At 46.0% G+C, this 14,287-nt stretch overlaps 1 protein-coding gene across 1 annotated transcript in view; it reads left to right on the forward strand.

Moving 5' to 3' along the window:
* The window catches only part of chd7 (chromodomain helicase DNA binding protein 7), an 81,802-nt gene that overhangs the window by 21,182 nt on the left and 46,333 nt on the right, over positions 1-14,287 (forward strand). The window contains exons 2-4 of the mRNA XM_080034402.1: positions 4,661-6,189; positions 6,792-7,108; positions 13,222-13,679. Coding sequence (XP_079890528.1) covers positions 4,782-6,189; positions 6,792-7,108; positions 13,222-13,679 — 2,183 coding nt within the window. The 5' untranslated portion in view covers positions 4,661-4,781. The remainder of the gene's footprint in view (positions 1-4,660; positions 6,190-6,791; positions 7,109-13,221; positions 13,680-14,287) is intronic.

Below are 14,287 nucleotides of genomic sequence, written 5' to 3' on the forward strand. Positions count from 1 at the left end.
TGGGGTTCAAACAAGTAAACATACAGGGCTGTACAGTGCCACAGTTTTAATCGCATTTGCTATTAAAATGCATTAGGCCTACATGCAAAGATAATCACCAGTCTAGGTTGACGAGATAGGCTACTGTCTCATTTAGACAAGGAGGAGCGATACACAACACTGCTTAGAGGGCTCTACATTAACACTCGCCAAATGCGGGAAATATCATAGATAGTAGGCCTATATAAAAGTAAAAACTCTTATGCGAGTAAGTTATTACGCCTCTTTGGTTGATGAAAGATGTGTGTTTGCCGGGCGGCTTTTCTAACGTCTGCTACACTCTTGTCACCACCACCAGTAGCCTACACGGCTTTCTGTATGCAGTTAAGATACTGCATATATGCGAACAGAATATTTCCTGTGCGCCTTCACATTAAACGCCTGTACTAGCCAAACGCGAGTTAACTTTTATTCTTAAGCAGATAAGAACAGGAAGTCGTTGCCTTGCAGCTCGATTTCCGTGTTTTCAGATTTACGCAGTGAAATGAAAATAGAGGACAGTATGCTTGTCATTTGCAATACTGGCGGATGCAACTAACGTTCATGAGGCTTCTATAAAAGCTGCATTTTCAACGTATTTCCGCTCAGGCAGGGGGCGGCAGTTGAGTAAGAGGTACCTAATGTGGATAAAAACCACATTGGTCTTCCCAAAACGGTCACAACGGACGTAAACCACCTCCGAATGTGGTTTTTGTGATCCGATCTCAATGCGTCTTGAGTGTTTTCACCTGTAGTTAGAGCTTTATTCATGTGATCCGATTACGAAAGTCAGATGTTAATGCCAAGTGGAAACGGGGTCTCTGATGGACTAGCAAGGTGTCCAGGGTGTACTTTAACCCCTTGCCCAGTGCATGCTGGGATGGGGCACAGCTTGAGATGCTCCTCTAAAACTTAAGCAACAACCTTTGACATCAGTTCCTCGTGCTACAATAAGTTAACCCCTTTGAGTCGGTGCACCATTGAATTTTGTGGCGCAATTGTATTAATTCCTTGTACATATAATTTCTTATAAAAGGGAAATGACAAATTAGTGCACACTAATTCCAGTGCAGCTACAGTCAGATGTCTTATCCCTCATATCTGCCGGGCTCTATAATGAGTGGATGAAGAAAATGAGTATGAAAACTTGTATGATATCGAAGTATTGTGTTCACCCATGGGGATCATGGCTCAAAAAGGTAAGCAGCTGGCTATCTACTTTGTCTACACACATCTGCCTGGACTGAGAGGTTGAGAACTGACTGACGGACTGGCGTACAGAAAAAAAATCTCTAGTCTGTTGACTGGCTAGTGGCTGATTGCTGATTTCTGGTTGGTTGGATGGCAGCTGTTGCTGTTCAAACAGAGTTGCATCTGCTTGGTCCTTTGTTCTAACACACACACACACACACACACACGTACACACACACACTCTAGCACACTCAATGACTCTGTTTGTGTGTTGGAAAAGAAAGAACTTCTTTTGTTTGGTAGTAAAATGGAGGTGGGGGAGGGTTTGAGGGCCGTCCTAATGTGAAATGTGTGTGATTCGGGGGGTGAATAGAAAGTTTAGTTTTTCTCAATTGGTTGGTGCATGTTAAGCTTTTGAATCAGTTTTAGGGGCACTTTACACGACAACACGAAACGGTGCAAACGTGGAAATATTCCTGCGGTTGCACTATATCATGTACATGAAAACGGCAAACGCAAGCATGAAACCGCAGGTTTTTGAGATCACCTCCAAGGGAGGATTTTTTGGAAAACACAGCGGTTTTGGTTTCTTGTAAACACCGAAACCATTTCCCCTGGTAACGCTGACGTCACGGCTCCACTTCACGTATGCGTAGTCTATAACATTTGCTGTCAAAATACCCACACGCGAGTTATAAAGTTAGAAGACAACATAACATGCACGGTGTCTTGCAGGGCTCAAATATAACACTCGCCAATTTAGTCTAAGCGATTAGTAAATTATTGAGACCACCGGCCACTTTGTCTGGGGAAAGATTTGTGCTCTGCCGGTTTTTCTAGCCAAATAAACATGTGTAGCTTCTATATGCAAGGGACACGGCTCTCTCTACATTAAAAAAACGCTATCCATAGTTCAGCGCGCAGCGGTTAAGTTACTGTTCAACAAAAGGAGCATTAAGGCTACGGCTTCACAGTAAAAGCATTCATTGGCTAAACATTAGTAGCATTTCATTGGACAAACGTGAGTCGACTTTTATTTTGAAGTACGCCTAACAGGAAAGTAGCCGCTCACAAAGCCCCTTCACTATCAGCTTCTGTCTTCTGTTTTCACGAGTTCAATGCGGCGAAATAAGAGGACAGAAAGCTTGTAATTTACAATACTTACGTAACCCCAAGCTTACACCCACTGCTTTATGAACGTTAGTGGCATTAATTTTTGATTACAGTAAGGTTTTATGCATCAAATTGTACCGGAAAAGCTATCTACTACTACCTTGTACCGCCAACTGCTGGCCTGGCATGCTTACTACAGCGATTTCGTCCCGTTTCCTATGAAAACATGTGTACGAGTGAAGATGTCAGATAAATTGTGTCTGAACTCGTTTTTTTTTTTAAACAAAAACTGGAAAACTGTCACGTTTTCACCGTGAGAACAGGGCCTTAAGTGAGTCCATTGCACCTCTGCTCAGCAGGTCATCAGGCTGCTGATACGTTTTCGAACTTACTTCTGTGTGCGTGTCATCTGAAGAGGGCACACTGCTTTGAGGAAACCATACTTGGAATTTTCTTGCCAATGTTTTGAGTTGAATTGTCAGAATCCTATTAAGATTTGTTTTAGTCGTCTAAATAGCTATAACTATGGCTGCAGAAGTTGTGTAATGAATGGAGCAGACCTGGATAGTTCCAGAAAGCAGGGTTCAACATAACTTTTTTTCCCTACTGGCCCGTCGGGCCAGTGGATCCGAGTTTTACTGGCCCCTCGTATATTTTATATAATAATACTGTAACAGTATAGATATTCCCTTTTAGATTCGGGTATTAGAAAAATAACAATCTAAAGTAGGGCTGCAACTAACGATTATTTTGATAATCGATTAATCTGTCGAATTATTTTCTCGATTAATCGATTATTTATCGATTAGTGTTTTGGTCCGTAAAATGTCAGAAAATTGTGAAAAATGTTGATCAATTTTCCAAAGCCCATGTTGGCGTCCTCAAATGTATTGTTATTTCCAAAACACACAGATATTTCAGTTTACATAATAGGATTAAAGAAACCAGAAAATATTCACATTTGAGAAGCTGAAATCAGAGAATTTGGAAATGTTTCATAAAAAAATTACTCAAAACGATTAATCGATTATCAAAATAGTTGGCGATTATTTTAATAATCGATTAATAATCGATTTGTCGATTAATCGTTGCAGCTCTAATCTAAAGGGAATATCTATACTGTAACAGTATAGATATTCCCTTTAGATTTGGTTATTTTTCTTTTAGTTAATGATATGAAATATTGATATTGCTCATACACATAATATAAAACCAGGCAAACATATTGAATTTGAAGCCTACAACTGAAAGTATGTGGAAGGAGTCGGCCAGTATTTTAAAGTCCAGAAGTTTGATGATATTTTTTATTCTTGAATTTGGGCAGTTTAATGGATAGTTCACCTGCAGAAATCATGTTCAAACATAAGAAAAAATAAGAGATCTGATCAGTCTTTGTGGTGTGGTAGTGTTTATCACTTTTTCCATATGCATTAGGGATGTGAATGTGTCAAACCAATGACCGGTTTTCCACTTGCGCTCAAGTTGTCTTTAAAAATAGAAATCAGAAAATCAGAAGGTTATGCTGTTTTTTTTATTGGGAGATTTCACCGTGTATGCGAGTTCACGTCTGGTCGTGAGCGCGCTGTTGGAGCTCTGATTGTATAGACATACAATCAGAGCATGAAAACACAGAGCCATGTCGGCAGACAAACTGCGCGACTATAGGAACTGTCCAGTGATCCGAGTCCCTCCATTCGTTTCTGTCTACAACCGACACAATTACAATCACCAGCGACGCATTCACAGCGTTTAAATAAAGCCTCTCATTTGTATTACCATTGGGGCTTTGATGCAAATACTGTAACATTACGGCGGCAGCTAAAGGAAAAGCGCAGTTATCACTTCATTTTCTGCACCTCAACCTCTGCTGTGGGAAGAAAGAAAGGGGGCAAAGTAAGTCGATTAATTTGTCGACTCGCAGGCGGACGGTAGGCAGCTCTGCCAACGGAGCGAGAGTGCACCCGCTTGTTGCTCCGCCTGTCAAAACGCCCACGCATAGTCTGTCCACTGGTCTTTCATAAAAAAATATATTTTATATGATGTTTATTATATTGAAAAACACTGCTTTCATTCCGGCTCAACGCGCATTTCAATTAACCATGATGTAGTCTACAAAAAGATACTGAACTGTGATTGGCCATTACTGGCCCGGATGGGCCACTGACTGGCCAATCAACTTGCCCTGCATATGATTTTACTGGCCCCCGGGCCAGTAGGCCATGGGTTATGTCGAACCCTGAGAGTCACAAATATGTTGAGCTGCAGTTCTTAAAACACTCTATTTGGTCTTTAGTGTACCTGCACTAACCCCAGTGTCCCTCCCTTTGTGTTTCCACAGGAACCTTAATGAGGACCATGGAGTAGCAAGCTTCAAATTTGCAGCTAGCTGATTAGCTCTTCACTGCACAACACACCTTCCTCCACCCAGTCCCCTCCATCTGTGGCCCCCCCACCCAGCCATGGCGGACCCAGGGATGTTGAGTTTATTTGGGGACGATGCAGGGCTGTTTTCAGATGGACTAGATGATTTAGGGGACTGCTTTCCTCAGCAGCCTGCCCCTGCCCAGTCCAACCCTCTTGCCCAGCAGAATAATCCCTCTCTGAACCACGAGCACCCGGGAAGCAGGGGTTACCACCAGGGGATGATCCACAGCCCTGGGCCTGGCTCGGGGCAACCTAAACTGGGCCAAATGTACGACCATGGCCCCTACACGGGCTACGACCAAGCTGGGGGCCCCGGAGGACGAATGATCGCTCAGAATGGTCCCAGCCAGGGGCCACAGAATGTGAACACTGCCATGAACGGCATGGCTTCCCACTACCATAATAACCCAGCCAACTCTAGCAACCCCCTCCATGGGTACCCGGGTGATGCTGGGGCAGGAGCAGGAGGTGGGGGTGGAGTATGGGCCCAGCAGCAGCAGAGCAGATCGGCTTATCAGCAGCCTCCAACACAAGCAGGGGCCGACCCCAACCAGATGGGAAGCTACCAGATGCCTCAAGGCAACTACGGTGGGATGCAAGGCCCACCTACAGCCAACGCTGTCCGCATGAACCAACACTACCCTTCACAGAGCATGGTCCCCCCTCCTGCTCAGGACCCATCTCACTACCTGGGACATGTTGGAATGGGAGGTGCCCAGATGAGACACCCCCAGCCACAACCCCAGGGCTACCCCAACATGGGCCTCACACCCAGATACCCACAGTCCCCCTCGCGACAGCCTGCACTCGCCCTCCAGCATCAACAGGGAATTTCAGGGTTTGGGGCTGGCCAGTACCCGGGCTATCAGGCCCCGTATGGAGCCATGGGCCAGGGTGCTAATGCTAACGTTAGTGCTAATGCCAGCCAGGCTATGGGACCAGGGCAGCTCGGCCAGAGATTTAACCAGGGATCAGGCCCGGCAGCTGGGCAACAGGGGCAGCGATACCCCCCTGGACCACCACACCAGGCCCATCCTGCTCCAATGCAGCAGCAGGCAGGGCAGCCGGGCCAGCCTATGCACCCCCTAAACCACAACCAGCCCCAAAACCAGCCCCAGACCCACCTTGCTCCCCCAGCTCAGGGATCTTACCCCTCCCCCTCATCCATGTCCCCCATGCGAGTTTTGGGAACACCAACACCCCCTCCACAACAGGGCAGACCCCCTAGCGCAGGACTAGCGGTAGCACCAGAGGCTGCAGGGTACACAGCCCTGCAGACTCCTCCCAATGCTATTGTCCTTCCACAGAGAACTCTCCAAACCCCTCTGTCTGCCCCACACCCCCAACACCAGCAACCACACACAATGCTCCCCATTGCAGGCCAAATGTATCCTGGCATGGGTCCACAACTGGGTCCAAACAGGCCTCTGCTCCAACAGCAAGGTAGGCACAGTACAGTTGATGCTGTCCCAATGTTGCTTTTACAATGGGCACACTTTTTCTGCTGGCTTTATAGGCACCTATTCAAACCTTATGACATGTATACTAAATGTTACCAAAATCAGGTTGGGCAAACCGAGCACATATCCTGCATGTTGGGTAAAACAGAGCTGTTAAAAGAGTAATTATCGATTAAACTATCTGCTGGTGTGACTGCCTTCACACTGTTTTTTTACTGCTTTGAAAATAGGAAAAGGGTCAGAGTATATTTAGTTACGTTACATACATTTTGAGAAGTAAAAAGTTGTAGTTGTCTTGCTTATTAAAGTACTTACTTTTCAATGCTTGTAAAATGCATTATAATCTTTGTTCTATTTTGCTCCTTCCTAGAAACTTACTGATAATATTCAGACTGTGTGTCTATAACTCTATTCTACAACCAATTTTGGATGTATTTGGTGACCGATAACAGAACAGAATAAAATAGTATTGGCCTAATTTCAGTGTTTCAGGATTAAAAACAGGGTGAAAACTGTTGTTTGCATCATTCATCCACACTGTCCAAGATGACACAGTTTCCCCCCCTCCTTATCTCTACTTCCCAGGGCCTCATGAAGCACCAGTCAGCCAGGGGGGGGACCAGCGTCTTCTCCAGGCCCAGCAGCAGGCCTCTCGGAGCGGGCAGGCGTTGCAGCCCGCTCCCATGGGCTTCCAGGGTCCGTCTGTCAGTCAACATGGAGCTCCGGCCCCAAATCAGGGCTTAGCGCCGCCCACAGCGAACGCTCAGAGCCAGCACACACACCCCCAACACCTGCAGAGCACGGCCCCTCCCCACAGCCAGGCCTCACACCCCTGGGCGCCTCCAGCTTCCCACTCGCTCTCCTCGCCCCCTCTTACCCCACAGAAAGTGCCTCACGTACAGGTGAGTTCTCCGTCTAACAAACACTTTGATGTGGTAGAGGTGCTGTGTGTGTGTGAGTGTTCCACAGAGATCAGAGTTATGTGCATTTGTTTTTCATGTGCGGGTGTATTTCATGTGACTGTTTATTGTTCATGTGGGTGGGGGAATGTGTGTGTTTTGGAGTGTAAGGGAAGTGAGCGGAGTGTGTGCGCAAAAATGTGTGTACATGACATTTGAGAACACAGCGGTGCATTGGGCACTGGTTCAGTGGGGTTTGAGTGTGTGTGTGTGTGTGTGCTTTGCCTTTTGTGTCTGCCGTGTGTGTGTGTGTGTGTAGGGAGGGGGGATTTTTGCAGCTGTTTGTTTCCTGTGAGCTGCATATCCTGAGACATGTGTGCAAAACACACACACACATCCACGCGTGCACACACACACATGGAGGCGCCACCAGCATAATCTCTCCTCCCTCTCAGCTCCCACCGCTCCCCCTCCTCTGTAGAGGAAACCTCCCTTCCTGTCTCTCCCTCCTCCCCGTCTCCTCTCTTTCCGTTCTCTGCCTGTCTGTCTGCCTGTCTGTCTGTCTCACTCTGTTTGTCTTATCCATTTCAGGGTTGTCATCTCTAAGTTAATGTGGTGTAGCCGGATGTGCAGAGAGACAGGCTGTTTGAAAATAGAGGGAGACAGTGAAGAGGAGAAAAAAAATCTTTGGGGTGAATAGATTGGGGGGAGGGGGAAACGCAAAGAGGAAAGAAGTGGGAAAACAAGCTAAGATTCCAAGAGAAGCTAGTCCATGATCCCTAGCCAATGGGATGTGGAGTGGGAAGAGGTTAGCAGAGCTCAATGGCACCCTAACCTGTGTGTGTCTGTGTGTGTGTGTGTGTGCACGCGCATCTTTGTGAGGACAAACGCTTTTAACCATCGGAGTGAGGACATTTTGCCTGGTCCTTAGTTCTTCAAAGGCCTATTTAAGGGTTAAGACTTGGTTTTACAGTTCAGTTTAGAATCGGGGCTAGGAAATGCATTATGCCAATGAGTGTCCTCACAAAAATGGAAGTACAAGAGTGTGTGTGTGTGTGTGAGCTTGCACCGTCGCCGCGTCCTGCGTCACATGCCCTTGGCTTCCATTAGCTTGTTTTGTTGCTCAAAGCCCCCTTTCTCCGTTGACCCATTCACACACAATAGCTGCCCTGTGGCTACACACACACACACACACACACACACTCCAGATCTAGTCCACTTTTTTCCCTTCCATTCTGGTTCACACTGCTCCTCTCTCCTGGCTTACTACACCAGCACCACCTCCCCCTTCCTCCCAGCCTGCGTCGCTACATTTGGTGGTTGACATTTCAGCCGTCACACTTCATTTATCCAGTACTCCTGACCTAGATGCCAGGTTGACTGGTGAGCCCTGCTCCTTGGTTGGGTGAGCTGCATGCACTGTCCAGGCCCAGCAGCCCCCGTCATAACAAACACACACACACACATGCCGACTGTGTGGCCTGGGATAGTGTGGTGTGGAATGGGATGGCAAATGTGCCTGGGGAAATAGGATAGCCTAGCTGGAGGAGCGCTGTGTGTGTGTGTGTGTGTGTGTGTGTGTGTGTGTGTGTGTGTGTGGCACAAGGAGGGACTTCTCCCTGGGCCTCTTGATGCACTTGTTAGAAAGAGAGACGCACGCACACACACACACACCAAGCTGGTCAGTCAGTCATGATGACTGTATGTCTGGTACTCTAAGCTCCATCTGTTCACTAAGCATGGTTATTACGCTTGTATGCATGCACGCACACACACACACACACACACACACACACACACACACACACACACACACACACACACAAACGCATGCACACGTGCCTTTGTCAGCAGCTCAAGGTCACAGCTCTGGCAGAGTGCTGTGCTGCGACCTTTATTCTACATCTCACACACACACACACACACACAGTGTGTTGCGTGCAGCTCTGTAGTTGACATATAACATGCCGCCCCTCCCCCGCGCATGCATGCTGTCAGTGAGCTTCTATACCATCCAGCTCGCCGTGGTTTTGCAGTTTCGAGGAAATGCTTCTTTTATTTTTTTAGTCTTCTTTCCTTTTTGGTGCACATTTCAGCACATCAACAAACTGTTCGACAGAATGGCTGTATTTTCCACAATCAGCCAACATGTATGCAAGTTGTGTGTAGTAACGAGAGCATGTTAAAACATAGTCAACACACTAATGAGCCTTGCTTGCCTGTGTTGCTGCTCTCACTCTGTTTTCTGAAGTTTGAGTTAAAGCCAACGATGACTGGCCGTCAAAAGAGATGTATAGAACTGTTGTTGAGACGGGCTCACCAACCCTGTCAGAACAATGGACACCTTATTGCATATTAATGGATGGAGGTCAGTTGTTGTGAAAGATGACATACTTAATGGTCCTTTGAATAGCAGCATCAGTGTGGTAGTTCCCTGTAAGATGATTCATCTTGGTTTCAGTGGTTGAGTGATGTGTATTGAAAAGCCACCAAACGTACCTGAAGCGCTTAGACATGCAATGCTGCTGCACACTGTGAACAGAGAGGATGTGCTTCCTTTAGTGCTCTCTGTCAATGATCCTGGGATGTTTGATCAGAAAGAAGACTTCAGACTTAACTCTTAGCATGTCAAGTCACTTGACCTAAAGACCTACTTCACCCGTGGGAATATGAAGGTGTATTGAACTCTGAGATCCTGGGTTGTTAAAAATGGGCAAATTTTTTTGAAATCGGTTCATCCTAGCCTGAGAAAAGGCAGGAGTGTTTTATGGTCTCACTATCTAACCCTACATTGTTACTAGTGTGACATCACACTAGTAAAAATAAGGTTAGGATTAACAGGACAGCTGGGCGAAGGTAAGACTGAGGAAAGACTGAGGGAAGAAAAACCTAATTCATTATATTATAATAGCGATTTTATAATGATAGAACGCCGGTTCCGTATGGGTGAAGTATTCCTTTAATGTGTTTGATACTGTATAACTGTAAGCTGTCTTCACCAACCAGCAGCACATTAGCCATTATAAGAAAACATTGTTAAGAATATGTGTTAGCAATTGTTGGCCTCTCCGACTACGAGATGAGGTATTTCTTGTGCTACTGGCATTAGCCTTGAATTTTAACTTGCATAACACTGCCTAGGATTATATGTAGCATATCATGTATGGTTAGATACCAAGAACTTGTTCTCAACTTGAACCAGTTTCACACCATGTGATAAAGCAAAATGTAAATGCTGTGCAAAAAAGGATTTCATACACAGGAGGAATAGTCGCATAGCATTTACTGGCAGCATTCTTAACTTCTGCATGGCAAAAAAAGAGAATAACCATACCCTTCATTTTTAAGATTCATAAAATATCACAGAGGGTGCTGAAAAGAGGTAGTTTGTCTTTCAACAACATGTCTACATTCTGATCAGGATGTGATAGGAACATGGCTGTTGCGCAGTAGGAAGTGGCAAAACTAGACTAGAGTTGGAGTTCAAATGGTGCTTTTTTTACACTACATGGTACCGGCGTAACCCTACTCACCTTTTTTTTTTTGGTTGGTTGGTTTTCCACTATGAAACAGTCCCTGGGACCTACTTTTCTGGCCCCTACTCTGTCGACGTTCCGGGAACCAGAGTTTGAACACTGTAGACAAGATCAAACAATAAGACGGTCTGCTATGACACGGCACGTTACGTCATCCAAAAACAGAATGTGACGGTCCCACCGATGAAGATGCATAGGCGCTAACGTTAGCCGCTAACGTCACTTTGCCAACCGGCTCCACTGAGGCGGTGCTACCATGGGTTACTATCTTGTCATTGAAAAGCAAGATAGTAACCCAAAAGCAAATTGGCCTTTGCTACTCTGTTAGCAAAGGCCAACAGAGTAGAGTAGAACCCCATACGTTATGATGGAAAAGCAAACGGGTCTGGCTTTGTCTTTCCTTATGATCAGGAACATACACATGTGATGGACCATAGTGTAACCTGCTGGTAGATGGTTTGCGGCTGTCCATTTTGGATAAGGGAAGGATGGATAGACACAGAGTATAGGGATGAACAAGATTTCCTTTCACCCTCGCCTACGGGAGTGTAATGTGTTTCTGCCAGGTTCCTCCTCTCTCTCCCTCTCTCTCTCTCTCTCTCTCCCTCCCCCACTGCCCTCTATCCTCTGAGAGATGAAACTCAACCCCGCTCATCTCCTCAGAGTCTGTCATATTAGCCATGCTGCAATTCTGTTGTGCTGTCTTACTTCTCAATGGATCTTTTTTTATTAAATTCACTTGTTTACCATTGTACTGCAACCTGTGTTGTAAGTGGATGATGACAGTAGAGTGCTTATTTTCCCATCCATTCTTAATGGGGGAACTGCTCTTAAACCACACCAACTCGGCGCGCTGGCAAAAGCTAAATCCACCTTGCAGAGCTCCAAACCTGACGCAGGGCTCGAGCACGCCGTGTGTGTGTGTGTGTGTGTGTGTGTGTGTGTGTGTGTGTGTGAGATTGTTTGTGTATACACTGTGTGTGTGTCTCCATTGTCATTCCTGTGATTGATTATCTAGGAAGCTTGGCAGGAGGACAGATTTATCTCTTGGCACCACATCCCCCCATATCTCTCTCCTGCTCCCTCCCTCCTTCCCTCCCTCCCCCTCTCTATTTGTGTGTCTAAATGGCTCAGTTTACGTGTGTGTCAGCAGGTGTTTGTGTGCATGTGTGTAGGGGGGTGTGTGTGTGTGTGTATGACCTTGCAGTGGTTTAGCATGTGTGTGTGCATTAGCATTCTCCTGATGGAAGTGGACCTCAACTCTTTCCTGCTGCATTTGAACACAAACAAGCGTGTGTGTGTGTCTGTGTGTGCAGAGGGGAGCTGCTTCCGTGGCATTTTGCTAAAAACTTGCCCACACACACTTCGTTGAGACACGTGCGTTACACACACACACACTCTCAAAGGCATACTCTCTCCGCTCTCGTATGACACACACACACACTTACTCCCTCGCTGCGCCTTTTTGAAGTATGGAGATAATTTATTCGTGTCATGATGCCTGATTTCCCATCTGCTTCTGGGACCCTGAGCAGCTGGATAGAGGGAGAGAGAGAGAGAGAAGGAAAGAGGGATGGATGGAAAAGAGGGAGAGGGAGGAGAGGCAGCTGGAGAGGCTCCTAACAGCTGGTAACCAGTTGCCTGTCAAAAGAAGCGTTGAAGAGGTGTGGAGAGGAGGAGAAGAAAGTGTGGAGGATTGAGTCTTTCGAGGAGAAATGAGGTGTGTGTGCCCCGTGTGTTTACCAGGGTTAGCTTAGCCTGCTGCAGCTACAGGGAGTCCAGGAGTACAGGCATGATGGATGGATGGAGCCCCTCTCCCCCCTCCTGCTCTCTATTATGGAGTGTGAGCACATGTGCAATGAAATGGCTCCATGTGCTCACACTCACACTGATCCACATTTGATTTATTTGTACAAAGGAAATGAAAGCTAATTCTAAGACAGTGAACAGTTGATCTTCAATACATTTGATGAGGGAGTAGTCTTTTAGGGCTTTTTTGTTTTTAAGGAAAATGTCAATTTTGATACTTGGTTGGTGCTACTGGTCTTCTGTGGCAGTAAACTGACTGAATCCATTCATCAACAAAGAATAGTCAGGTTTGGTCAATTTAAAAATAATCATTCCAAATGTTTGTTTATTTATTGTGAAAGAAAATTGTAGAACTGGAACAATTTTTTTTATGTAAATCCATCTCCATTATTCTCACACTGAATCCCAACCCAAACGTCCCACTAGATCCCACGGTTACATTGCTGTACACATCAGGCTCATTTCAATTGGCATATCGTTTTAGCACTAGGAAAATATATATATATAAAAAAATCTTTTGCTGTATTTTCATGTTAGCTGCACTGCTACTTGTCCAACACTGAGCACATGTGGTTATGCTTTCTTTGATGTGGTTCCCAGGCTTTGTTTGTGTAAAACTTTTTAAAAGTTTGCTCACTGAAAGCTAAGAAGCTTCTGTTACTCTTTGTGGGGAACTTGCTCTCATTTACATTTTACATTTTTTTTTCTATATATTTTTCTGCATAACTTTTGCTGAAATACTCAAATGAAATGTTTATTTATTTCTCCCAGCATTCCCCCAGCGAGCCGTCGGGCGATGCCTCCCTGATGGGTCCTGACATGGGCCAGCCTATCAGCATGGAGCAGCCGGCGGGCCAGGAGACCAAGCCAAAAAGGAAGAGGAAGAAGAAAGCTAAGGTGGTGGTGGAGACGGAGGGAGAGCAGACAGCAGCAGCACAGGGCGGGGATGCCTTTGACTTCCCCGGGACAGGGAGCGATGTGGGGGACCAGGGGACTGTAGCAGAGGGGGGGTCACCACCACCACCGCAGGAGAAGAGAAAGAGGAAAAAGAAACCAAAGGAGAAGGCAGAGGGCAAGGCAGAGGGCAAGGAGCCCAAAGAGCCCAAGATGCCCAAAACACCCAAGACCCCCAAAGAGCCTAAAGACCCTAAAGACCCTAAGGAGCCTAAAGAGAAGAAGGACAAAGGCAAGAGCTCCACGCCCAAGAACAAGACCCCCAAGAAAACCAGGTAGGACCTACACTACAGGAGGCTGCTGCCTTCTGAGGTATCCCATGTAGCAAGCTAGCTAACCATGACACTTCACATGCACACGCAATCACACACACACACACACACACACACACACACACACACACACACACTGCAACTGAAGAGATTTATTTTATTTTATTTTAAAAAGTGAGGCACTTTTTCGGACACTTTTTCCTAGCAGCCTCGGCTGGAGAACCAGGCTGACAGCTGCGCAACCTGAACCTTACCGTCAAATACAGGGTTAGGAGTTAAAGTTATTGGGGGACGAGATCAGCAAATAAAGCTGGTCAAATAACCAAAGGAAGTCCCCCGCTCGGAATATTGAATTAACTTGTTTTTAATTAAATAATCACAATCGCGTTTGCGGAAATAATATTAATCTCAAAAGTAATCTAGTTGTAGTCTTGCAATATGAGACCCCCTGTCTTTTCAAAATCTCACTCTGACTGAAAACTAATGAGTACCGTACTTTTCGGCCTACAAGCCGCGACTTTTTCCCCGTTTTTCGACCCTGTTATTACACAGCACAGTATATGTTCTGTAGCTACTGGGGATGGGCGTTAGTAATCGAGTACTCGAGTACT

This window comes from Ammodytes marinus (assembly GCF_949987685.1).
Source record: "Ammodytes marinus genome assembly, chromosome: 9".
NCBI classification, from domain to species: Eukaryota; Metazoa; Chordata; class Actinopteri; order Uranoscopiformes; family Ammodytidae; genus Ammodytes; species Ammodytes marinus.